The sequence below is a fragment of the Anomaloglossus baeobatrachus genome, unplaced genomic scaffold (assembly GCF_048569485.1).
Source record: "Anomaloglossus baeobatrachus isolate aAnoBae1 unplaced genomic scaffold, aAnoBae1.hap1 Scaffold_86, whole genome shotgun sequence".
NCBI lineage: Eukaryota > Metazoa > Chordata > Amphibia > Anura > Aromobatidae > Anomaloglossus > Anomaloglossus baeobatrachus.
Genome location: NW_027445250.1, coordinates 507992 through 535558, shown reverse-complemented (window position 1 = coordinate 535558; position 27567 = coordinate 507992). Strand labels below are relative to the sequence as shown.

Below are 27567 nucleotides of genomic sequence, written 5' to 3'. Positions count from 1 at the left end.
GGAGGATTAGATGTACGGTACCCGCACAGCCATGACACTCGGGTACAGGAGGGAGGATTAGATGTACAGTACCCGCACAGCCATGACACTCGGGTACAGGAGGGAGGATTAGATGTACGGTACCCGCACAGCCATGACACTCGGGTACAGGAGGGAGGATTAGATGTACAGTACCCGCACAGCCATGACACTCGGGTACAGGAGGGAGGATTAGATGTACAGTACCCGCACAGCCATGACACTCGGGTACAGGAGGGAGGATTAGATGTACGGTACCTGGTTCAGCTGCATCTGTAGCTTCTTCTTCTGAGCTCTCAGGGCTGTGTTCTTCAGCCGGAGTTTGTCCACTAAACTGTCCTGCTCGGGAGAGATGATGCCATTATATACCGCAGTCCCCCGGCCCCCCAGACACTGCCCGTGCACTGACTCTTGCCAGCATCTTCTCTTCCATGTAGCGGAGGATCTTCTCGGAGCCCGCATCTGCCTTCTTCTTGCTCACAGCCGCTCTGCCGACGTCCCGCTCAAACTCGTACTTTGCCTTTTTAATTTCCGAGCTGCGGATCTCGGCCTCTTCCTTGGTGGCCTGAAGAACCGGAGAGAAGAATCGCTCAGACTGACAGGAGGGGAGCAGAGTAGGTATGTCATCATAAAAAAGTGCCGCAGCTGAGGTGAAGCAGCGAGAGGTTCTGCGGCAGCTGAGGTGAAGCGAGGGGTTCTGCGGCAGCTGAGGTGAAGCAGCGAGGGGTTCTGCGGCAGCTGAGGTGAAGCAGCGAGGGGTTCTGCGGCAGCTGAGGTGAAGCAGCGAGGGGTTCTGCGGCAGCTGAGGTGAAGCAGCGAGGGGTTCTGCGGCAGCTGAGGTGAAGCGAGAGGTTCTGCGGCAGCTGAGGTGAAGCAGCGAGGGGTTCTGCGGCAGCTGAGGTGAAGCAGCGAGGGGTTCTGCGGCAGCTGAGGTGAAGCAGCGAGGGGTTCTGCGGCAGATGAGGTGAAGCAGCGAGGGGTTCTGCGGCAGCTGAGGTGAAGCAGCGAGGGGTTCTGCCGCAGCTGAGGTGAAGCAGCGAGGGGTTCTGCGGCAGCTGAGGTGAAGCAGCGAGGGGTTCTGCCGCAGCTGAGGTGAAGCAGCGAGGGGTTCTGCCGCAGCTGAGGTGAAGCAGCGAGGGGTTCTGCGGCAGCTGAGGTGAAGCAGCGAGGGGTTCTGCGGCAGCTGAGGTGAAGCAGCGAGGGGTTCTGCGGCAGCTGAGGTGAAGCAGCGAGGGGTTCTGCGGCAGCTGAGGTGAAGCAGCGAGGGGTTCTGCGGCAGCTGAGGTGAAGCAGCGAGGGGTTCTGCGGCAGCTGAGGTGAAAAAGCGAGGGGTTCTGCGGCAGCTGAGGTGAAAAAGCGAGGGGTTCTGCGGCAGCTGAGGTGAAGAAGCGAGGGGTTCTGCGGCAGCTGAGGTGAAGAAGCGAGGGGTTCTGCGCCAGCTGAGGTGAAGCAGCGAGGGGTTCTGCGGCAGCCGAGGTGAAGAAGCGAGTGGTTCTGCGGCAGCCGAGGTGAAGCAGCGAGGGGTTCTGCGGCAGCTGAGGTGAAGCAGCGAGGGGTTCTGCGGCAGCTGAGGTGAAGCAGCGAGGGGTTCTGCGGCAGCTGAGGTGAAGCAGCGAGGGGTTCTGCGGCAGCTGAGGTGAAGCAGCGAGGGGTTCTGCGGCAGCTGAGGTGAAGCAGCGAGGGGTTCTGCGGCAGCTGAGGTGAAGCAGCGAGGGGTTCTGCGGCAGCTGAGGTGAAGCAGCGAGGGGTTCTGCGGCAGCTGAGGTGAAGCAGCGAGGGGTTCTGCGGCAGCTGAGGTGAAGCAGCGAGGGGTTCTGCGGCAGCTGAGGTGAAGCAGCGAGGGGTTCTGCGGCAGCTGAGGTGAAGCAGCGAGGGGTTCTGCGGCAGCTGAGGTGAAGCAGCGAGGGGTTCTGCGGCAGCTGAGGTGAAGCAGCGAGGGGTTCTGCGGCAGCTGAGGTGAAGCAGCGAGGGGTTCTGCGGCAGCTGAGGTGAAAAAGTGAGTGGTTCTGCGGCAGCTGAGGTGAAGCAGCGAGGGGTTCTGCGGCAGCTGAGGTGAAGAAGCGAGGGGTTCTGCGGCAGCTGAGGTGAAGAAGCGAGGGGTTCTGCGCCAGCTGAGGTGAAGCAGCGAGGGGTTCTGCGGCAGCCGAGGTGAAGAAGCGAGTGGTTCTGCGGCAGCTGAGGTGAAGAAGCGAGTGGTTCTGCGGCAGCTGAGGTGAAGCAGCGAGGGGTTCTACTGCAGCTGAGGTGAAGCGAGGGGTTCTGCGGCAGCTGAGGTGAAGCAGCGAGGGGTTCTACTGCAGCTGAGGTGAAGCGAGGGGTTCTGCGGCAGCTGAGGTTCAGCGAGGGGTTCTGCGGCAGCTGAGGTGAAGCAGCGAGGGGTTCTACTGCAGCTGAGGTTCAGCGAGGGGTTCTGCGGCAGCTGAGGTGAAGAAGCAAGGGGTTCTGCGGCAGCTGTGACGGACTGTCTGCCGGATGAGATGAGCAGTGGTGTGTATACTGTGGAGGTGACAGCGGTGACTGAGCCGGGAGTTCTGGGCGCTGCGCTCATCACTGGAGCCCCCGGACATTACTGTTATGTGACTGGAGAAAGGTTGTGGTACCGTGTTATCCAGATGAAAAATGATTGATTGCTCTCAGTGAGAGGAACAAAATTTTAATCTTATAGTTGTGATACCTTTAAATGGCAGCAAAAATAAAATAAAAAATGATGATGTTATAAAGCAGCTTCCAGACATCTCAGGTCTCTTCCTCAGGCCAGGTGTGCCAAATATCTGAAGAAACACAAATATATGCACAAGCACAAATATATACACACACAGCAGAGGGGGCATAATAAAAGATCATTTACATAAACACTGAGCTTAGAGAGGGAATCCTTGTGAGGCAAATCCCGGGATATGAAGATGAATTATGACTCCAGTCATAATCCCTCATCACTCCCTGGCAGTGCCCCCCTCCCTTCTTGTTCTCAGTGTTCCACTTACACCTCCATGGCCATGTCCTGTGATATGGAAATTAGGTGGCTTGGGGACAATGGACACAGGAGGACTCCCTGCCGTGACCCTGTAGTGGGGGCTGCTAGCTAGTTAGCAAGGCTATGGAAATAGCCAGACAGAACGACTCCAGTAAAAAATGGTTCATATCTCGCAAGCCATATTTCCGATAAATATGGCAACCATAAAAATGGTGTCTCCGCATGCGGACGATGCCGGCACACCCTTTTTATGGGAGCAGGACATTGGGAAATGCCCCAGGCGTGATATCAGCCAATGGGGAACTGGCAGACAGGTCATGAGTCCCCTCGTTCTGTAGCTAAATTCATAACTGTCACAATGAGAGCATTGGCGTCCGCCTACGACGCTCCCAGGCAAAGTTATGGCCCATATTCCATGTTGTGGATTGTCCATAACTCAAGCCAGGGGTGGAGCAGTGCTCCCTGTGAGGTCACTAAGGTAGGAGGGGACCTGGATCTGCCCAGGTTGATAACCCTACTTCGGCCATTTTCCAGTGTTCTTTCGCTGGGGGCACGTGTAGGAAACATCTGTGGGAAGGATCCTAGAAACCTGGTCTACAGCGCCCCCCTGTGGCCAGACGCAACAAGGTAACTGCTGGAACTGTGTATGCCTGTTTGTAACCCATGCTTTGATTGTAACTGTACTCTGACATATGTATATTCTGTAGATTCCCTATTGTATATATTGTAGTTTCTAGTGTGCTTTAGGCTGATTAAATTATATAATTAATCTTGGGCTGTTCTGTTATCTCGATCTTGAATCCCACGTCTGTGTGTTCGGCTAATAGTTACCGTGGATCGGTTGGTGGCAGCGAGTTGTGCCAAGGATTATTGTGGGGAGGCCAGTGAGATTCGGGGAGGTTTTATATATTCCGCCCGCGGAGGTCGGGGGAATATATACCCTACTCTCACCGGGGACCCTTCAATAATCGGCATAAGTAGTATAGCGGCCTCCTTGCTTATTGTCGGGCAATTCCATAATTGGCCTGACTATAAGAGGGGCGCTAGAGAGCGCGTCACGTGCTCTGTCTGTCGGTCGGGAGGTATGAAGGAGGGGTGACCCCCACTTGTTACCCCCCCGATTGTGACGTACTGGTAGCCAGCGCGGGGGATTTCTGAGTGACCCCCCCGGTGGTTTGTGACATATTGGTGGCATAGCGGTGGGATCGAGATAATAGTGTGTGTGAGTGTGAGACCCATACTCCCAGACACTAAAGACTGCCTGCAGCAGCTGTGGCTGCTGGGGTCTTCAGACTAGCTCAACACTAGAGTGTCAGAGTGCAGATACTGTAAGGTGTGTGGAGGCATCAGGTGTCAGTTCTGTGTCAGTGACCAAAAGTCTGCAAGAATGGCTGATGGCACCAGGAGCAGAGCTATGCAACTGGCCAATGCTAAGGCAGGAGCCGAAGAGAGGGAGGACGGTGCTGTGGACAGCAATGAGGAGGTTGCCCACGAGTCCTCCAGGAGCTCGACGCCAGAAAACCGTTCTGCCGAGGACATTGCGCAACCTGGCACTGCTGGACAAGATGAGGAGGAGCTCACCCAAGGTTCCTCAACGAGCCAGATGCCAGCCCTCCGCTCTGAAAGGGACAGTGAATCGCCTAGCTCTGCAGCGTGCCACAGATCACCACGTGCCATTCCACCGAGCCTGGGAGGCTCGGATAGCCTTCTTCAAATGGCTATGGCCCTTCTCCAGGCTGGAGACCAGAAGGGCTACAAGGAACTCCTGGCAGAGCGCAGGGCAGAGCGGCAGGCAGCGCGTGACGCTGAGGCTGCGGAGCGGCACGCAGAGCGTGAGGCTGCGGAGCGAGAGCGGCAGGCAGCGCGTGAAGAGCGAGAGCGACAGGCAGACCGTGACTACCAGCTGCAGCTAGCTCAGCTCCGGCCCTTATCAGCCACATGTGACCTTCGAGACACCAAACTTCCAAAGGTCCGTGTTGAGGACTTCCCAGTGCTGGAGAAGGATGGAGACTTGGACTCTTTCTTGACTGCTTTTGAACGGACTTGCTTGCAGCACCATCTGGACAAGGACCAGTGGGCCAAATACCTGACCCCCCGTTTAAGGGGTAAGGCCCTGGATATCCTTGGGGACTTGCCTGCTGAGGCAGATCAGGGCTACGACACCATCAAGCGGGCCCTGATCCAACAGTACAACCTCACTCCAGAGTCCTACCGCAAGAAGTTCCGGAGCCTACAGAAGGGACCAAAGGACTCCTGGGCTGACCACCGGCGGGCACTTGCCCGAGCTGCCGACCACTGGACCCAAGGCCTGCAGCTTTCCACCGGACCAGAGATCCTGGACTTGTTCATCACGGAGCAACTCTTGTGGAACTGCCCTGAGGATCTCCGCCAGTTCATCCGAGACCAGAAGCCAAAGGGGTCCACGGCTACAGCTGCCCTTGCCGATGACTACACCAACAACCGGGCCCCTGAGGCCAGGAGAGCGGCCACCAGCAGCACCTGGAGGGGGGGTAAGATGAATTCTGCGACTGCCCCACCTGCCCCTAGACTGCAGGGGGTGTCCCCCTCAACTCCCCTCTCCAGGCCCGTGGCGGAACCAAGACGGTGCCACCAGTGCAACCTACCTGGACACTTCAAGGCCATGTGCCCTCAGCGTCCCAAGGCCCCGGCTCCGTCCCCGTCCCAAGGGCCGCCCAAGGTGTATTGTGTGGGTGGGGGTGGTGGTAGGTCCCTGGACAGCTTCCAACCTGTCACCGTCGGCCGGTCTGTGACCATAGGACTGCGAGACAGCGCCTCGGAGGTGACTCTGGTGCGGCCTGAGATGGTGTCCCCCCAAGACTTGATCCCTGGAAAAACCCTCGCTGTCTCCGGGATTGGAGGCATTGACCCGGCGCTGCCTGTTGCTGACATTTATGTGGACTGGGGCGCAGGGCGAGGGGTGAGGGAGGTGGGGGTAACTGATCGGATCCCTGCAAACGTGCTACTTGGGACAGATTTGGGGCAGATAACCTCCCAGTTTGGGCCCCCCCCAAGGGCTGAACCTTCAGCCAGTACTGACATGACTCCTGACAATGTTAATGTGTTATCTATGAATGATGTAAGGGAGGAGGGAGTGAACTCTGATATTTCTGCTTGCACAGACACCATAGACACACACGCAGCTGCAGCTGTGACAGGAGGGGAGGGGGTCAGAGAAAGGTGTGACAATGCCTCTACAAGTAACCAGCCTGTGAGCTGGGATCTGTTGCCCTCTGCAGGGATAAGCAGAGAGCAGGGTGCTGCAGGGGGAGGACCAGTGTGTGGGGTGGGGGCTACCACAGCAAATGTGGGGTCCCCAGAGATTTCACAGCGGGGTTCTGTTGCTGCAGGAGGGGAACAGGCAGGTGAGATTGGGGCCGGTCCAGGAGCGGAAGTGCTCCCAGGTAAGATCTCGGTGCATGGTTCCCCCACAACCGGGGTGTCAGGAAGCCAGGTAGGTCTGCCTGAACCGGCGACTTGGTCAGGAACGGAGGAGGAGCAGGCACGACCCACGGTCGCAGCGGCTGTGGCCGCTGTCACCCGCAGTGGGAGTGCTGGAAGCCAAGGGGCCTCCCGGAGGTCCGATAGCTCTTCCCCTTCTGACCAAGTGGCAGCCGAGTCAGGTGGAGGCCAGGACACAGGTCCCGGGGTACTGACTGAAGATGTGACAGTCTCGTCGATTCTGGCCACATCTAGTCAGGGGTTTCAGGCAGCGTTAGAAGCTGACGACAGCCTGAAAGCTCTTAAGGAGCAGGCGGCACAGCCTCCCTCGGACTCGGACCCGGAGCGAGTGGTCTGGGACCAAGGACGGCTGTACCGGGCCACGGTCCAGCAGGGTTCACCGGAGGCGTGGCCCAGGGACCGACAGTTGGTGGTACCCTATCCGTTCCGGACGGAGTTGTTGCGGATCGCACATGAGATTCCGATGGCCGGACACCTAGGGATCGCTAAGACCAAGGCCAGGGTAAACCAGCATTTCTACTGGCCAAAAATGGGGGCCGATGTGGCTGCCTACTGCCGTTCGTGTGAAACCTGTCAGAGAGTGGGGAAGGCGGGGCCACGCCCCAAAGCCCCACTGGTATCTCTGCCAATCATCGATGAGCCTTTCAGGAGGGTGGCTGTGGATCTGGTCGGCCCGCTGGCCATCCCCAGCAGCTCCGGGAAACGCTTCATACTGACGGTAGTGGACTATGCCACCCGGTACCCAGAAGCAGTGGCCTTGTCGTCCATTCGGGCTGACAAGGTGGCCACCGCATTGCTGGAGATTTTCTCCCGAGTGGGTTTTCCCCAGGAAATGCTCACTGACCGGGGGACCCAATTCATGTCCCAGCTGATGGAGGCCCTCTGTAAGCAAGTCCAGGTGCGACATCTGGTGGCCAGCCCGTACCATCCACAGACTAATGGCCTGTGCGAGCGGTTCAATGGCACCTTAAAGCAGATGCTTAAGATGTTGGTCGACTCCCATGGGCGTGACTGGGAGCGGTATCTCCCACACCTGTTATTTGCTTACCGGGAGGTTCCACAGGCCTCAACAGGATTCTCACCGTTTGAGCTCCTGTACGGGCGACGTGTGCGGGGCCCCCTGGCTCTGGTGAAAGAGGCTTGGGAAGGGGATTTGGCCACCCCTGGAGTGTCGGTTATCGAGTATGTCATGCGCTTCCGGGACAAAATGCAGGCCTTGACGCAACTGGTACACGACAATATGGCTCAAGCCCAGGCCGATCAGAAGCGTTGGTACGACCAGAACGCTTGTGAGAGGACCTACCAAGTGGGTCAAAAGGTGTGGGTACTGGTCCCCGTACCACAGGACAAGCTTCAGGCAGCCTGGGAAGGCCCATACCTCGTGTACCAGCAGCTCAACCCTGTAACGTACCTGGTCACCCTGGACCCTGCCCGTGGAAGGCGGAAGCCCTTCCATGTGAACATGATGAAGGCACATCATGAGCGGGAGGCATGTGCGCTCCCCGTGTGCAACCTGCCCGAGGAGGGAGAAGCGGAAACCCTCTTGGATATGCTAGCCCAGGTTAGGGCAGGCGGATCCATTGAGGATGTGGAGGTTGGCCACCAGCTCTTGGAAGACCAACGGTCCCAGCTGTGGGCCACCCTACACCCCTTCCGGGGGTTGTTTACCAACCAGCCCGGAAGGACTGACTTGGCTGTCCATCACGTGGACACTGGGGATCATCCCCCGATCCGGCGTTCAGCATATCGGGTCTCCCTGGAGGTGCAGCAACACATGCGCCAGGAGATTGACGAGATGCTGAAGCTGGGGGTGATCCAGGCATCCAACAGCGCTTGGGCCTCGCCTGTAGTCCTCGTCCCTAAGAAGGACCGAACCACTCGGTTCTGCGTGGACTACAGGGGGCTCAATGCGGTCACGGTCGCCGATGCGTACCCAATGCCACGCATCGATGACCTGCTCGATCAGTTGGCCGGGGCTCAGTACCTGACCATCATGGATCTGAGCCGGGGATATTGGCAGATCCCCCTGACTCGCAAGGCCAGGGAACGCTCTGCCTTTATTACCCCATTTGGACTGTACGAGTCCACGGTGATGCCATTCGGGATGAGGAATGCCCCTGCCACTTTCCAGCGGATGGTCAACACCCTGCTCAAGGGACTTGAAGGGTACGCGGCCGCGTACCTGGATGACATTGCCGTCTTCAGTCCCACCTGGGAGGACCACCTAGAGCATCTAGCACAGGTGCTCAGGCGGATCCACCGGGCAGGTTTGACCATCAAGCCGGGAAAGTGTCAGCTGGCCATGAGCGAGGTCCAGTACCTCGGTCACCGGGTAGGTGGGAGAACACTGAAGCCCGAGCCTGAGAAAGTGGAAGCCATCGCATCCTGGCCCACCCCCAGGACCAAGAAGCAGGTGATGTCCTTCTTGGGGACCGCTGGGTACTATAGGAGGTTTGTTCCATGCTATAGTAGCCTGGCAAAGCCCTTGACGGACCTCACCAAGAAGAAGCTGCCCTCTGCAGTCGATTGGACAATGGACTGCGAGACAGCCTTCCGGGCCCTAAAGGACGCCCTGTCCAGCCCGCCCGTGCTACAGGCAGCCGACTTCACGCGGCCGTTTGTAGTACAGACCGACGCCAGTGACTTCGGCCTCGGTGCGGTGCTCAGCCAGGTGGACTCTGCGAGCCAAGAGCACCCAGTCTTGTACCTGAGCAGGAAGCTGTTACCAAGGGAAGTGGCCTATTCCACAATGGAGAAGGAGTGCCTGGCCATAGTGTGGGCCCTGCAGCGTCTGCAACCCTATCTATACGGGCGCCACTTCATCGTGGAGACGGACCACAATCCCCTCAGCTGGTTGCACACCGTCTCTGGGACGAATGGGCGATTGTTGCGATGGAGCCTTGCGCTCCAGCAATACAACTTCACCATTCGCCACAAAAGGGGCCGTGACCACGGTAACGCAGACGGGCTGTCCCGACAAGGAGAGGTCGCGGACGGGCGCACGGGGGAACACCGGAGTGTGCTGCCCCCTAGCGCCCTCAAAAGGGGGGAGGTGTGAGGCAAATCCCGGGATATGAAGATGAATTATGACTCCAGTCATAATCCCTCATCACTCCCTGGCAGTGCCCCCTCCCTTCTTGTTCTCAGTGTTCCACTTACACCTCCATGGCCATGTCCTGTGATATGGAAATTAGGTGGCTTGGGGACAATGGACACAGGATGACTCCCTGCCGTGACCCTGTAGTGGGGGCTGCTAGCTAGTTAGCAAGGCTATGGAAATAGCCAGACAGAACGACTCCAGTAAAAAATGGTTCATATCTCGCAAGCCATATTTCCGATAAATATGGCAACCATAAAAATGGTGTCTCCGCATGCGGACGATGCCGGCACACCCTTTTTATGGGAGCAGGACATTGGGAAATGCCCCAGGCGTGATATCAGCCAATGGGGAACTGGCAGACAGGTCATGAGTCCCCTCGTTCTGTAGCTAAATTCATAACTGTCACAATGAGAGCATTGGCGTCCGCCTACGACGCTCCCAGGCAAAGTTATGGCCCATATTCCATGTTGTGGATTGTCCATAACTCAAGCCAGGGGTGGAGCAGTGCTCCCTCTGAGGTCACTAAGGTAGGAGGGGACCTGGATTTGCCCAGGTTGATAACCCTACTTCGGCCATTTTCCAGGGTTCTTTTCGCTGGGGGCACGTGTAGGAAACATCTGTGGGAAGGATCCTAGAAACCTGGGTACAGCGCCCCCCTGTGGCCAGACGCAACAAGGTAACTGCTGGAACTGTGTATGCCTGTTTGTAACCCATGCTTTGATTGTAACTGTACTCTGACATATGTATATTCTGTAGATTCCCTATTGTATATATTGTAGTTTCTAGTGTGCTTTAGGCTGATTAAATTATATAATTAATCTTGGGCTGTTCTGTTATCTCGATCTTGAATCCCACGTCTGTGTGTTCGGCTAATAGTTACCGTGGATCGGTTGGTGGCAGCGAGGTGTGCCAAGGATTATTGTGGGGAGGCCAGTGAGATTCGGGGAGGTTTTATATATTCCGCCCGCGGAGGTCGGGGGAATATATACCCTACTCTCACCGGGGACCCTTCAATAATCGGCATAAGTAGTATAGCGGCCTCCTTGCTTATTGTCGGGCAATTCCATAATTGGCCTGACTATAAGAGGGGCGCTAGAGAGCGCGTCACGTGCTCTGTCTGTCGGTCGGGAGGTATGAAGGAGGGGTGACCCCCACTTGTTACCCCCCCGATTGTGACGTACTGGTAGCCAGCGCGGGGGATTTCTGAGTGACCCCCCCGGTGGTTTGTGACAATCCTTAATTAGCTTTGATTAGTGGTGTGAGAGTTGTATTGTCCCAGTATCCATGTAGGATCAGAGGTCTGGTGCCCTCACTGTCTCTGGAGCAGACTCCTCAGATTTTGTAGTGTGTCATAAATCCTCCTGACAGGTTGAGTCCTGTGTCCACAGAGTCACACATTGTAATGAATGTCTCCCAGACCCTTCCATGATTTTGTGATCTGAAGTTACCTTTTAATGTGACAACTTTCATGTGGTTTATGTTGTGTCCTGGAGCAAAAAAAGCCTCATTTACCTGTGGCCAAACATTTCTGTGCTCCAGGACAGAACATAAACCGCATGAAAGTTGTCATATTAAAAGGCAACTTGAGATCACAAAATCATGGAAGGGTCTGGGAGACAAATTCATTACAATGTGTGACTCTGTAGACACAGGACTCGACCTGTCAGGAGGATTTATGACCCATTACAAAATCTGAGAGGTCTGCTCCAGAGACTAAGGGCACCAGACCTCTTATCCTACATGGACTCTGCTCCAGAGACTAAGGCGGGCTTTACACGTTGCGACATCGCTAGCAATTGCTAGCGATGTCCAGCGTGATAGCACCCGCCCCCGTCACACATGCGATATGTGGTGATTGCTGCCGTAGTGAACATTATCGCTACAGCAGCTTCACATGCACATACCTGCTCGGCGACGTCACTGTGACTGCCGAACAATCCCTCCTTCAAGGGGGAGGTGTGTTTCGCGTCACAGTGACATCACTAATTGGCCGCCCAATAGAAGCGGAGGGGCGGAGATGAGCGTGACATAACATCCCGCCCACCTCCTTTGTTCCGCATTGGCGTCGGGACGCAGGTAAGGAGATGTTTGTCGTTCCTGCGGTGTCACACACAGCGATGTGTGGAGCTGCAGGAGCGACAAACAACATCGTACCTGCGGTCACACCGACATTATGAAAATGAACGACGTTACACAGATCAGCGAGATTGTACGCTTCTGCGCTCGTTCATCGTCGTACCTAGGATTTACACGCTGCGATGTCGCTACCGGCGCCGGATGTGCGTCACTAACGATGTGACCCCGACGATATATCGCTAGCGATGTCGCAACGTGTAAAGCACCCCTAAGGGTGTTGAGGAGAGCCATAAAATGAAATACTTAATTAACCTCTGGACATAGAGCATTGTGGGAAATATGTCGATTTGCCTTACATAATTCAGGTTTCAGATCATATACATGACACAGATATAAAGGTGGCTGCCATTGCCTGTTTCTCCACACCTTGCCTGGAATGCAAGGAATGTCCAGATGTAAGAAGATACCATATAAGAGAAGATCAACCCAAAGATGAGATGACATTACAGACCAGACCATCCAGCATGGATTCACCAGATGACGTCCCTCCCATCACCATCACCATGGATCCATCCAATGATGTCATAGACCCGCCTACAATGACGCCTACCAATCAGCTCATGGACTAATACATTGTTCGACCCACTGACCAATGAACACATCCGGACATGCCCCTTTGCAAGGTTATATCAGAGCAAGCTCAGTTGTAATAAAGCAGAGCATGGGCTGACTTCTGTCGAGGAAAGATGAATATCCGACTGTGTCTGATCTCATTTTTCAAGGATGCACTCGACCCACACCAATTAGACCAGGCAGTAGGCAACTAGTGATCTCTGGTTAAGAGTTCACCTTAACAAGGGCACCAGGCCTCTGATCCTACATGGATATTGGGACAATAAAACACTCACACCACTAATCAAAGCTAATTAAGGATTCACTCCCTAAGCTCAGTGTTTATGTAAATGCCCTTTTATTATACCATCCCTCTGCTGTGTGTATATATTTGTGTTTCTTCGGATATTTGGCACGCCTCGCCTGAGGAAGAGACCGGAGACGTCTGGAAGCTGCTGTGTAACATCATTTTATTTTTGTTGCCATGAAAAGGTATCACAACTACAAGATTATAATGTTGTGTCTCTCACTGAGAACAATCATTGTTATGTGACTGTGATGGTTGGTCTCGTGCGGGGGAGTGCCGTGCAGGGGGGCCGGGCAGGGGGGCCAGGCAGGGGGGCCAGGCAGGGGGGCCAGGCAGGGGGGCCAGGCAGGGGGGCCAGGCAGGGGGGCCAGGCAGGGGGGCCAGGCAGGGGGCTGTGCAGGGGGGCCAGGCAGGGGGCTGTGCAGGGGGGCCAGGCAGGGGGCTGTGCAGGGGGGCCAGGCAGGGGGCTGTGCAGGGGGGGCAGGCAGGGGGCTGTGCAGGGGGGCCAGGCAGGGGGCTGTGCAGGGGGGCCAGGCAGGGGGCTGTGCAGGGGGGCCAGGCAGGGGGCTGTGCAGGGGGGCCAGGCAGGGGGCTGTGCAGGGGGGCCAGGCAAAGGAAGGGGGGACCGGGCAAGGGGGGGGCCGGGCAAGGGGGGGGCCGGGCAGGTAGATAATACTGTAGGTACACACAGCCCTGCTGGAGAAGGATATGTGGGCAGCGCTCGGTCTCCGCTCACTCACCTTATGGCTGTGTAGAAGGCGCTGCGTGCTGTGGGTGTGGCGCTGTGCCTCCTCCCTGGCCTCCTCCAGCTCCCGCTGCACCAGCTCACACTTCTGCTCCACACTCAGGCTCAGCAGCCGGTCAGAGATGGTGCTGCGCGACTTAGAGCGCCGACGACTGCGCATCTACAGACGACAGACGGGGTGTAGAGGGGGCACCGCTCAGCACCACACAACGGAGACCCTGCAAGGGGCACCGCTCTGCACCACCACACAGGGGGCACCGCTCCGCACCACCACACAAGGGGCACCGCTCCGCACCACCACACAGGGGGCACCGCTCCGCACCACCACACAGGGGGCACCGCTCCGCACCACCACACAGGGGGCACCGCTCCGCACCACCACACAGGGGGCACCGCTCCGCACCACCACACAGGGGGCACCGCTCCGCACCACCACACAGGGGGCACCGCTCCGCACCACCACACAGGGGGCACCGCTCCGCACCACCACACAGGGGGCACCGCTCCGCACCACCACACAGGGGGCACCGCTCTGCACCACCACACAGGGGGCACCGATCTGCACCACCACACAGGGGGCACCGATCTGCACCACCACACAGGGGGCACCGATCTGCACCACCACACAGGGGGCACCGCTCTGCACCACCACACAGGGGGCACCGCTCTGCACCACCACACAGGGGGCACCGCTCTGCACCACCACACAGGGGGCACCGCTCTGCACCACCACACAGGGGGCACCGCTCTGCACCACACAGGGGGCACCGATCTGCACCACCACACAGGGGGCACCGATCTGCACCACCACACAGGGGGCACCGCTCTGCACCACCACACAGGGGGCACCGCTCTGCACCACCACACAGGGGGCACCGCTCTGCACCACCACACAGGGGGCACCGCTCTGCACCACCACACAGGGGGCACCGCTCTGCACCACCACACAGGGGGCACCGCTCTGCACCACACAGGGGGCACCGATCTGCACCACACAGGGGGCACCGATCTGCACCACCACACAGGGGGCACCGCTCTGCACCACCACACAGGGGGCACCGATCTGCACCACCACACAGGGGGCACCGATCTGCACCACCACACAGGGGGCACCGATCTGCACCACCACACAGGGGGCACCGATCTGCACCACCACACAGGGGGCACCGCTCCGCACCACACAGGGGGCACCGCTCCGCACCACACAGGGGGCACCGCTCAGCACCACCACACAGGGGGCACCGCTCCGCACCACCACACAGGGGGCACCGCTCCGCACCACCACACAGGGGGCACCGCTCCGCACCACCACACAGGGGGCACCGCTCCGCACCACCACACAGGGGGCACCGCTCAGCACCACCACACAGGGGGCACCGCTCAGCACCACCACACAGGGGGCACCGCTCAGCACCACCACACAGGGGGCACCGATCTGCACCACCACACAGGGGGCACCGATCTGCACCACCAAACAGGGGGCACCGATCTGCACCACCAAACAGGGGGCACCGATCCGCACCACCACACAGGGGGCACCGATCCGCACCACCACACAGGGGGCACCGATCCGCACCACCACACAGGGGGCACCGATCCGCACCACCACACAGGGGGCACCGATCCGCACCACCACACAGGGGGCACCGATCTGCACCACCACACAGGGGGCACCGATCTGCACCACCACACAGGGGGCACCGATCTGCACCACCACACAGGGGGCACCGATCTGCACCACCACACAGGGGGCACCGCTCCGCACCACCACACAGGGGGCACCGCTCCGCACCACCACACAGGGGGCACCGCTCCGCACCACCACACAGGGGGCACCGCTCCGCACCACCACACAGGGGGCACCGATCTGCACCACCACACAGGGGGCACCGCTCCGCACCACCACACAGGGGGCACCGATCTGCACCACCACACAGGGGGCACCGATCTGCACCACCACACAGGGGGCACCGATCTGCACCACCACACAGGGGGCACCGATCCGCACCACCACACAGGGGGCACCCCGCAGGGGGCACCGCTCCGCACCACACAGGGGGACCCCGCAGGGGGCACCGCTCCGCACCACACAGGGGGACCCCGCAGGGGGCACCGCTCCGCACCACACAGGGGGACCCCGCAGGGGGCACCGCTCCGCACCACACAGGGGGACCCCGCAGGGGGCACCGCTCCGCACCACACAGGGGGACCCTGCAGGGGGCACCGCACTGCACCACACAGGGGGACCCCGCAGGGGGCACCGCTCCGCACCACACAGGGGGACCCCGCAGGGGGCACCGCATTGCACCACCACACAGGGGGCACCGCAGGGGGCACCGCACTGCACCACCACACAGGGGGACCCCGCAGGGATCAGCTCCACTATAGGGGAACAGGGGCAGATTCTGTACCTGGCTGAAGTCCAGAGGGGAGGCAGCGGGGTCGGGCGGGCCGCACGGGGACAGCTCCTTCGGGTCCAGACGCTTGTAGAACTTTTCAAACATATCAGTCTCGGCTTTGAGTGTGGAGAGAACATGGCTGCAAAATCAAGAAACCCCATATACAGGGGGGTATAGAGGGGTAATATAGAGGCAATATAACCAAGGGGCGAGCTGCAGAAAGGAGGCGACAGGGGGGGATAGAGGAGAGGATAAGGGGGTGGCACAAGAGGAGACACACGAGGGGGGGTGTAATATAGGGGTACAGGACGGTGTAGAAGTGGAAATACCCTACACAGGGTGCACAGGAAAGTATATACACATATAGGGGTGTACAGGGCAGTATATACACATATAGGGGTGTACAGGGCGGTATATACACATATATGGGTGTACAGGGCGGTATATACACATATAGGGGTGTACAGGGCGGTATATACACATATAGGGGTGTACAGGGCAGTATATACACATATAGGGGTGTACAGGGCAGTATATACACATATAGGGGTGTACAGGGCAGTATATACACATATAGGGGTGTACAGGGCGGTATATACACATATAGGGGTGTACAGGGCGGTATATACACATATAGGGGTGTACAGGGCAGTATATACACATATAGGGGTGTACAGGGCACTATATACACATATAGGGGTGTACAGGGCAGTATATACACATATAGGGGTGTACAGGGCAGTATATACACATATAGGGGTGTACAGGGCAGTATATACACATATAGGGGTGTACAGGGCAGTATATACACATATAGGGGTGTACAGGGAAGAATATACACATATAGGGGTGTACAGGGCAGTATATACACACATATAGGGGTGTACAGGGCAGTATATACACATATAGGGGTGTACAGGGCAGTATATACACATATAGGGGTGTACAGGGAAGAATATACACATATAGGGGTGTACAGGGCAGTATATACACATATAGGGGTGTACAGGGCAGTATATACACACATATAGGGGTGTACAGGGCAGTATATACACATATAGGGGTGTACAGGGCAGTATATACACACATATAGGGGTGTACAGGGCAGTATATACACACATATAGGGGTGTACAGGGCAGTATATACACACATATAGGGGTGTACAGGGCAGTATATACACACATATAGAGGTGTACAGGGCAGTATATACACATATAGGGGTGTACAGGGCAGTATATACACATATAGGGGTGTACAGGGCAGTATATACACATATAGGGGTGTACAGGGCAGTATATACACATATAGGGGTGTACAGGGCAGTATATACACATATAGGGGTGTACAGGGAAGAATATACACATATAGGGGTGTACAGGGCAGTATATACACACATATAGGGGTGTACAGGGCAGTATATACACATATAGGGGTGTACAGGGCAGTATATACACATATAGGGGTGTACAGGGAAGAATATACACATATAGGGGTGTACAGGGCAGTATATACATACATATAGGGGTGTACAGGGCAGTATATACACATATAGGGGTGTACAGGGCGGTATATACACATATAGGGGTGTACAGGGCGGTATATACACATATAGGGGTGTACAGGGCAGTATATACACACATATAGGGGTGTACAGAGCAGTATATACACACATATAGGGGTGTACAGGGCAGTATATACACACATATAGGGGTGTACAGAGCAGTATATACACACACATAGGGGTGTACAGGGCAGTATATACACACATATAGGGGTGTACAGGGCAGTATATACACACATATAGGGGTGTACAGGGCAGTATATACACATATAGGGGTGTACAGGGCGGTATATACACATATAGGGGTGTACAGGGCAGTATATACACACATATAGGGGTGTACAGGGCAGTATATACACACATATAGGGGTGTACAGAGCAGTATATACACACACATAGGGGTGTACAGGGCAGTATATACACACATATAGGGGTGTACAGGGCAGTATATACACACATATAGGGGTGTACAGGGCAGTATATACACATATAGGGGTGTACAGGGCGGTATATACACATATAGTGGTGTACAGGGCAGTATACACATATAGGGGTGTACAGGGCAGTATATACACATATAGGGGTGTACAGGGCGGTATATACACATATAGGGGTGTACAGGGCAGTATATACACATATAGGGGTGTACAGGGCAGTATATACACACATATAGGGGTGTACAGGGCAGTATATACACATATAGGGGTGTACAGGGCAGTATATACACATATAGGGGTGTACAGGGCGGTATATACACATATAGGGGTGTACAGGGCAGTATATACACATATAGGGGTGTACAGGGCAGTATATACACACATATAGGGGTGTACAGGGCAGTATATACACATATAGGGGTGTACAGGGCAGTATATACACATATAGGGGTGTACAGGGCGGTATATACACATATAGGGGTGTACAGGGCGGTATATACACATATAGGGGTGTACAGGGCAGTATATACACATATAGGGGTGCAGAGGCCGGTATATGGGGTGCACAGGCCGGTATATGGGGGGGGTGTACATGCCGGTATATGGGGTGCACAGGCCGTTATATGGTGGGGGGGGTGTACACGCCGGTATATGGGGTGCACAGGCCGGTATATGGGGGGGTGTACACGCCGGTATATGGGGTGCACAGGCCGGTATATGGGGCGGTGTACACGCCGGTATATAGGGGCGCACAGGCCGGTATATGGGGGGGGGTTTGTACATGCCGGTATATAGGGGCGCACAGGCCGGTATATGGGGGGGGTGTACACACCGGTATATGGGGGGGGTGTGTGTACACGCCGGTATATGGGGGGGGGGGGGTGTACACGCCGGCATATGGGGTGCACGCCGGTATATGGGGGGGGTGTACACGCCGGTATATGGGGGGGGGGTGTACACGCCGGTATATGGGGTGCACGCCGGTATATGGGGGGGGGTGTACACGCCGGTATATGGGGGGGGGTGTACACGCCGGTATATGGGGGGGGGTGTACACGCCGGTATATGGGGGGGGTGTACACGCCGGTATATGGGGTGCACGCCGGTATATGGGGGGGGGTGTACACGCCGGTATATGGGGGGGGGGGTGTACACGCCGGTATATGGGGGGGGGTGTACACGCCGGTATATGGGGGGGGTGTACACGCCGGTATATGGGGTGCACGCCGGTATATGGGGGGGGGTGTACACGCCGGTATATGGGGTGCACACGCCGGTATATGGGGGGGGGTACACGCCGGTATATGGGGTGCACAGGCCGGTATATGGGGGGGGGTGTACACGCCGGTATATGGGGGGGGTGTACAGGCCGGTATATAGGGGGGGGGTGCACGCCGGTACATGGGGGAGGGGGGGGGGTACACGCCGGTACATGGGGGGGGGGGGGGTACACGCCGGTATATGGGGGGGGTGTACACGCCGGTATATGGGGTGCACGCCGGTATATGGGGGGGGGTACACGCCGGTATATGGGGTGCACAGGCCGGTATATGGGGGGGGGTGTACACGCCGGTATATGGGGGGGGTGTACAGGCCGGTATATAGGGGGGGGGGGTGCACGCCGGTACATGGGGGAGGGGGGAGGTACACGCCGGTACATGGGGGGGGGGGTACACGCCGGTATATGGGGGGGGGGGTGTGTACACGCCGGTATATGGGGGGGGGTACACGCCGGTATATGGGGTGCACAGGCCGGTATATGGGGGGGGGTGTACACGCCGGTATATGGGGGGGGTTTACACGCCGGTACATGGGGGAGGGGGGGGGTACACGCCGGTATATGGGGGGGGTTTACACGCCGGTACATGGGGGAGGGGGGGGGTACACGCCGGTATATAGGGGGGGGGGGGACACGCCGGTATATGGGGGGGGGGGTGTACACGCCGGTATATAGGGGGGGGGGGGGTACACGCCGGTATATGGGGGGGGGGGGGGTGTACACGCCGGTATATGGGGGGGGGGGGGGGGGGTACACGCCGGTATATGGGGGGGTGTACACGCCGGTATATGGGGGGGTGTACACGCCGGTACCCGCCGTCTCGGAGCAGGCCTTGCACTTGCTCCGGGCTCAGCTCGCTCACGGCCGCCTCCTCTCCGCTCTCCGTCCTCACACTCTCCGCGTCTGTCTCCGCCATGGTCGTCAGGACACAGCTGTGCCTCCCGCGTCTCCAGGGAGACGGAACACGTGACCCGCCCCGCCCTCTCTGCATAGCCACCAGAGCAAGGAACGGAGGACAGGTAACCCCGCCCCCGAGATTATCGTCCATAGCCCCGCCCCAATATTCTCGTAACCAACCACGCCCCTTGATTTCCGCGGGGGAGGGGCGAGGGGTGCCTGTAGAGCACAGGGACGATGGATGTGCGGGGCCCGAGGAAGTGTTCGGGATCAGAGACTGTGAGGGTCAGAGCTGTTTGGGATCCAAGATGTTCAGGGGTCTGGGATGTTCAGGGGTCCGGAATGTTGGGGTCCGGGATGTTCAGGGGTCTGGGATGTTCAGGGGTCCGGGATGTTGGGGTCCGGGATGTTCAGGGGTCCGGGATGTTGGGGTCTGGGATGTTGGGGTCTGGGATGTTCAGGGGTCCGGGATGTTGGGGTCTGGGATGTTCAGGGGTCTGGGATGTTGGGGTCCGGGATGTTGGGGTCCGGGATGTTCAGGGGTCCGGGATGTTGGGGTCTGGGATGTTGGGGTCTGGGATGTTGGGGGTCTGGGATGTTGGGGTCTGGGATGTTCAGGGGTCTGGAATGTTCAGGGGTCTGGGATGTTGGGGTCCGGGATGTTGGGGTCTGGGATGTTCAGGGGTCCGTGATGTTCAGGGGTCTGGGATGTTCAGGGGTCCGGGATGTTGGGGTCCGGGATGTTCAGGGGTCTGGGATGTTTAGGGGTCCGGGATGTTGGGGTCTGGAATGTTGGGGTCTGGGATGTTCAGGGGTCCGGGATGTTTAGGGGTCCGGGATGTTGGGGTCTGGGATGTTCAGGGGTCCGGGATGTTCAGGGGTCTGGGATGTTCAGGGGTCCGGGATGTTGGGGTCTGGGATGTTCAGGGGTCTGGGATGTTCAGGGGTCTGGGATGTTGGGGTCTGGGATGTTCAGGGGTCCGGGATGTTGGGGTCTGGGATGTTCAGGGGTCTGGGATGTTCAGGGGTCTGGGATGTTCAGGGGTCCGGGATGTTCAGGGGTCCGGGATGTTGGGGTCCGGGATGTTCAGGGGTCCGGGATGTTGGGGTCTGGGATGTTGGGGTCTGGGATGTTCAGGGGTCCGGGATGTTGGGGTCTGGGATGTTCAGGGGTCTGGGATGTTGGGGTCCGGGATGTTGGGGTCCGGGATGTTCAGGGGTCCGGGATGTTGGGGTCTGGGATGTTGGGGTCTGGGATGTTGGGGGTCTGGGATGTTGGGGTCTGGGATGTTCAGGGGTCTGGAATGTTCAGGGGTCTGGGATGTTGGGGTCCGGGATGTTGGGGTCTGGGATGTTCAGGGGTCCGTGATGTTCAGGGGTCTGGGATGTTCAGGGGTCCGGGATGTTGGGGTCCGGGATGTTCAGGGGTCTGGGATGTTTAGGGGTCCGGGATGTTGGGGTCTGGAATGTTGGGGTCTGGGATGTTCAGGGGTCCGGGATGTTTAGGGGTCCGGGATGTTGGGGTCTGGGATGTTCAGGGGTCCGGGATGTTCAGGGGTCTGGGATGTTCAGGGGTCCGGGATGTTGGGGTCTGGGATGTTCAGGGGTCTGGGATGTTCAGGGGTCTGGGATGTTGGGGTCTGGGATGTTCAGGGGTCCGGGATGTTGGGGTCTGGGATGTTCAGGGGTCAGGGATGTTGGGGTCTGGGATGTTGGGGTCCGGGATGTTGGGGTCTGGGATGTTCAGGGGTCCGGGATGTTGGGGTCTGGGATGTTCAGGGGTCCGGGATGTTGGGGTCTGGGATGTTGGGGTCCGGGATGTTCAGGGGTCTGGAATGTTCAGGAGTCCGGGATGTTCAGGGGTCTGGGATGTTCAGGGGTCCGGGATGTTCAGGGGTCTGGGATGTTCAGGGGTCCGGGATGTTGGGGTCTGGGATGTTCAGGGGTCTGGGATGTTGGGGTCTGGGATGTTGGGGTCTGGGATGTTGGGGTCCGGGATGTTGGGGTCTGGGATGTTCAGGGGTCTGGGATGTTCAGGGGTCCGGGATGTTCAGGGGTCCGGGATGTTGGGGTCTGGGATGTTCAGGGGTCTGGGATGTTGGGGTCCGGGATGTTGGGGTCTGGGATGTTCAGGGGTCCGGGATGTTCAGGGGTCTGGGATGTTGGGGTCTGGGATGTTCAGGGGTCCGGGATGTTGGGGTCTGGGATGTTCAGGGGTCCGGGATGTTGGGGTCTGGGATGTTGGGGTCCGGGATGTTCAGGGGTCTGGAATGTTCAGGGGTCCGGGATGTTCAGGGGTCTGGAATGTTCAGGGGTCTGGGATGTTCAGGGGTCCGGGATGTTTAGGGGTCCGGGATGTTGGGGTCTGGGATGTTCAGGGGTCTGGGATGTTCAGGGGTCCGAGATGTTGGGGTATGGGATGTTCAGGGGTCTGGGATGTTCAGGGGTCCGGGATGTTCAGGGGTCCGGGATGTTGGGGTCTGGGATGTTCAGGGGTCTGGGATGTTCAGGGGTCCGGGATGTTGGGGTCTGGGATGTTCAGGGGTCTGGGATGTTGGGGTCTGGGATGTTGGGGTCCGGGATGTTGGGGTCTGGGATGTTCAGGGGTCTGGGATGTTCAGGGGTCTGGGATGTTCAGGGGTCTGGGATGTTGGGGTCCGGGATGTTGGGGTCCGGGATGTTCAGGGGTCCGGGATGTTGGGGTCTGGGATGTTCAGGGGTCCGGGATGTTGGGGTCTGGGATGTTCAGGGGTCCGGGATGTTGGGGTCTGGGATGTTCAGGGGTCCGGGATGTTGGGGTCTGGGATGTTGGGGTCCGGGATGTTCAGGGGTCTGGAATGTTCAGGGGTCCGGGATGTTCAGGGGTCTGGTGTGACGGGGTGTACATCAGAGCAAAGAGAGACAACAGGCCGAGGATGATCCAACAGGTTTACTAACAGGAATACAGGAACAGCACACGACAAGTCCAAATAAAACAGATTCGGGGGCACCTCCCGATAATCCAAAGTGCCAGATCACAACGTAATAGTCCTTTTCAGAGTCCCAGAAATCCCACACAATCCACTGGACGGCGAGGTCTGTCCGCAGATTCAGATCTCGCTCCCTTCCTCTTCAAAAACTCAACTCCCAACTGCATTTAGAAACAGGAGTGAATTGTTTGAGCTCGTGGGCCCGCCCCTCAAGGGTAGGGGTCTGTCACGAACCACCGGGGGGGTCACTCAGAAATCCCCCGCGCTGGCTACCAGTACGTCACAATCGGGGGGTAACAAGTGGGGGTCACCCCTCCTTTATACCTCCCGACCGACAGACAGAGCACGTGACGCGCTCTCTAGCGCCCCTCTTATAGTCAGGCCAATTATGGAATTGCCCGACAATAAGCAAGGAGGCCGCTATACTACTTATGCCGATTATTGAAGGGTCCCCGGTGAGAGTAGGGTATATATTCCCCCGACCTCCGCGGGCGGAATATATAAAACCTCCCCGAATCTCACTGGCCTCCCCACAATAATCCTTGGCACAAACTCGCTGCCACCAACCGCTTCACGGTAACTATTAGCCGAACACACAGACGTGGGATTCAAGATCGAGATAACAGAACAGCCCAAGATTAATTATATAATTTAATCAGCCTAAAGCACACTAGAAACTACAATATATACAATAGGGAATCTACAGAATATACATATGTCAGAGTACAGTTACAGATAAAGCATGGGTTACAAACAGGCATACACAGTTCCAGCAGTTACCTTGTGCGTCTGGCCACAGGGGGGCGCTGTAGACCAGGTTTCCCGGATCTTTCCCACAGATGTTTCCTACACGTGACCCCCGGCGAAAGAACGCTGGAAAATGGCCGAAGTAGGGTTATCAACCTGGGCAAATCCAGGTCCCCTCCTACCTTAGTGACCTCAGAGGGAGCACTGCTCCACCCCTGGCTGGAGTTATGGACAATATCCACAACAGGGGATATGGCCATAACTTGGCCTGGGAGCGTCGTAGGCAGACGCCAACGCTCTCATTGTGACAGTTATGAATTTAGCTACAGAACGAGAGGACTCATGACTTGTCTACTAGTTCCCCATTGGCTGATATCACGCCTGGGGTATTTCCCCAGGTCCTGCTCCCATAAAAAGGGTGTGCCAGCATCGTCCGCATGCGGAGACACCATTTTTATGGTTGCCGTATTTATCGGAAATATGGCTTGCGAGATATGAACCATTTTTTACTGGAGTCGTTCTGTCTGGATAGTTCCATAGCCTTATAATGAGATACAACTCTTGTTACAGGGTGACGGCAGGGGGTCATCCTGCGTCCATTGTTCCCAAGTCATCTAATCTCCATATCAGAGGAGATGGCTGTTGGAGGTGTAAGTGGAACACAGACCAGTTCCTTTGACACCTATCTGCTAAACAAACCGTTTATCCCTGTGGTAAATTTTCTGATTGAAGGAGTTGTGTGAAGGAAAGGGGGGGTGACACCAGGAGAGGGCTTCCTGACATAACTTGAATATCATGATTTATCGTCATATCTCCGGATTTACCTCACACCTCCCCCCTTTTGAGGGCGCTAGGGGGCAGCACACTCCGGTGTTCCCCCGTGCGCCCGTCCGCGACCTCTCCTTGTCGGGACAGCCCGTCTGCGTTACCGTGGTCACGGCCCCTTTTGTGTCGAATGGTGAAGTTGTATTGCTGGAGCGCCAGGCTCCATCGCAACAACCTGCCATTCGTCCCGGAGACAGTGTGTAACCAGCTGAGGGGATTGTGGTCCGTCTCCACGATGAAGTGGCGCCCGTATAGATAGGGTTGCAGACGCTGCAGGGCCCACACTATGGCCAGGCACTCCTTTTCCATCGTGGAATAGGCCACTTCCCTTGGTAACAGCTTCCTGCTCAGGTACAAGACTGGGTGCTCTTGGCTCGCAGAGTCCACCTGGCTGAGCACCGCACCGAGGCCGAAGTCACTGGCGTCGGTCTGTACTACAAACGGCCGCGTGAAGTCGGCTGCCTGTAGCACGGGCGGGCTGGACAGGGCGTCCTTTAGGGCCCGGAAGGCTGTCTCGCAGTCCATTGTCCAATCGACTGCAGAGGGCAGCTTCTTCTTGGTGAGGTCCGTCAAGGGCTTTGCCAGGCTACTATAGCATGGAACAAACCTCCTATAGTACCCAGCGGTCCCCAAGAAGGACATCACCTGCTTCTTGGTCCTGGGGGTGGACCAGGACGCGATGGCCTCCACTTTCTCAGGCTCGGGCTTCAGTGTTCTCCCGCCTACCTGGTGACCGAGGTACTGGACCTCGCTCATGGCCAGCTGACACTTTCCCGGCTTGATGGTCAAACCTGCCTGGTGGATCCGCCTGAGCACCTGTGCTAGATGCTCTAGGTGATCTTCCCAGGTGGGACTGAAGACGGCAATGTCATCCAGGTACGCGGCCGCGTACCCTTCAAGTCCCTTGAGCAGGGTGTTGACCATCCGCTGGAAAGTGGCAGGGGCATTCCTCATCCCGAATGGCATCACCGTGGACTCGTACAGTCCAAATGGGGTAATAAAGGCAGAGCGTTCCCTGGCCTTGCGAGTCAGGGGGATCTGCCAATATCCCCGGCTCAGATCCATGATGGTCAGGTACTGAGCCCCGGCCAACTGATCGAGCAGGTCATCGATGCGTGGCATTGGGTACGCATCGGCGACCGTGACAGCATTGAGCCCCCTGTAGTCCACGCAGAACCGAGTGGTTCGGTCCTTCTTAGGGACGAGGACTACAGGCAAGGCCCAAGCGCTGTTGGATGCCTGGATCACCCCCAGCTTCAGCATCTCGTCAATCTCCTGGCGCAGGTGTTGCTGCACCTCCAGGGAAACCCGATATGCTGAACGCCGGATCGGGGGATGATCCCCAGTGTCCACGTGATGGACAGCCAAGTCAGTCCTTCCGGGCTGGTTGGTAAACAACCCCCGGAAGGGGTGTAGGGTGGCCCACAGCTGGGACCGTTGGTCCTCCAAGAGCTGGTGGCCAACCTCCACATCCTCAATGGATCCGCCTGCCCTAACCTGGGCTAGCATATCCAAGAGGGTTTCCGCTTCTCCCTCCTCGGGCAGGTTGCACACGGGGAGCGCACATGCCTCCCGCTCATGATGTGCCTTCATCATGTTCACATGGAAGGGCTTCCGCCTTCCACGGGCAGGGTCCAGGGTGACCAGGTACGTCACAGGGTTGAGCTGCTGGTACACGAGGTATGGGCCTTCCCAGGCTGCCTGAAGCTTGTCCTGTGGTACGGGGACCAGTACCCACACCTTTTGACCCACTTGGTAGGTCCTCTCACAAGCGTTCTGGTCGTACCAACGCTTCTGATCGGCCTGGGCTTGAGCCATATTGTCGTGTACCAGTTGCGTCAAGGCCTGCATTTTGTCCCGGAAGCGCATGACATACTCGATAACCGACACTCCAGGGGTGGCCAAATCCCCTTCCCAAGCCTCTTTCACCAGAGCCAGGGGGCCCCGCACACGTCGCCCGTACAGGAGCTCAAACGGTGAGAATCCCGTTGAGGCCTGTGGAACCTCCCGGTAAGCAAATAACAGGTGTGGGAGATACCGCTCCCAGTCACGCCCGTGGGAGTCGACCAACATCTTAAGCATCTGCTTTAGGGTGCCATTGAACCGCTCGCACAGGCCATTAGTCTGTGGATGGTACGGGCTGGCCACCAGATGTCGCACCTGGACTTGCTTACAGAGGGCCTCCATCAGCTGGGACATGAATTGGGTCCCCCGGTCAGTGAGCATTTCCTGGGGAAAACCCACTCGGGAGAAAATCTCCAGCAATGCGGTGGCCACCTTGTCAGCCCGAATGGACGACAAGGCCACTGCTTCTGGGTACCGGGTGGCATAGTCCACTACCGTCAGTATGAAGCGTTTCCCGGAGCTGCTGGGGATGGCCAGCGGGCCGACCAGATCCACAGCCACCCTCCTGAAAGGCTCATCGATGATGGGCAGAGATACCAGTGGGGCTTTGGGGTGTGGCCCCGCCTTCCCCACTCTCTGACAGGTTTCACACGAACGGCAGTAGGCAGCCACATCGGCCCCCATTTTTGGCCAGTAGAAATGCTGGTTTAACCTGGCCTTGGTCTTAGCGATCCCTAGGTGTCCGGCCATCGGAATCTCATGTGCGATCCGCAACAACTCCGTCCGGAACGGATAGGGTACCACTAACTGTCGGTCCCTGGGCCACGCCTCCGGTGAACCCTGCTGGACCGTGACCCGGTACAGCCGTCCTTGGTCCCAGACCACTCGCTCCGGGTCCGAGTCCGAGGGAGGCTGTGCCGCCTGCACCTTTAGAGCTTTCAGGCTGTCGTCAGCTTCTAACGCTGCCTGAAACCCCTGACTAGATGTGGCCAGAATCGACGAGACTGTCACATCTTCGGTCAGTACCCCGGGACCTGTGTCCTGGCCTCCACCTGACTCGGCTGCCACTTGGTCAGAAGGGGAAGAGCTATCGGACCTCCGGGAGGCCCCTTGGCTTCCAGCACTCCCACTGCGGGTGACAGCGGTCACAGCCGCTGCGACCGTGGGTCGTGCCTGCTCCTCCTCCGTTCCTGACCAAGTCGCCGGTTCAGGCAGACCTACCTGGCTTCCTGACACCCCGGTTGTGGGGGAACCCTGCACCGAGATCTTACCTGGGAGCACTTCCGCTCCGGGAC

The 27567-nt window shown here is 57.7% G+C and overlaps 1 protein-coding gene across 3 annotated transcripts in view; it reads right to left on the bottom strand.

Moving 5' to 3' along the window:
- CFAP263 (cilia and flagella associated protein 263) overlaps positions 1–19965 on the bottom strand; it is a 31217-nt gene extending 11252 nt beyond the window's left edge. Inside the window, exons 1-5 of one of the 3 annotated variants that reach the window (XM_075333550.1) lie at positions 19802–19965; positions 15724–15850; positions 13308–13472; positions 428–583; positions 277–357 (exon numbers count right to left, since the gene is read on the bottom strand). In XM_075333550.1, the coding sequence (XP_075189665.1) occupies positions 277–357; positions 428–583; positions 13308–13472; positions 15724–15850; positions 19802–19905 (633 nt within the window). In that variant the 5' untranslated portion in view covers positions 19906–19965. The remainder of the gene's footprint in view (positions 1–276; positions 358–427; positions 584–13307; positions 13473–15723; positions 15851–19801) is intronic. The other 2 variants (XM_075333551.1, XM_075333552.1) reach the window with 2 other exon arrangements.
- Positions 19966–27567: the final 7602 nt, after the last annotated feature.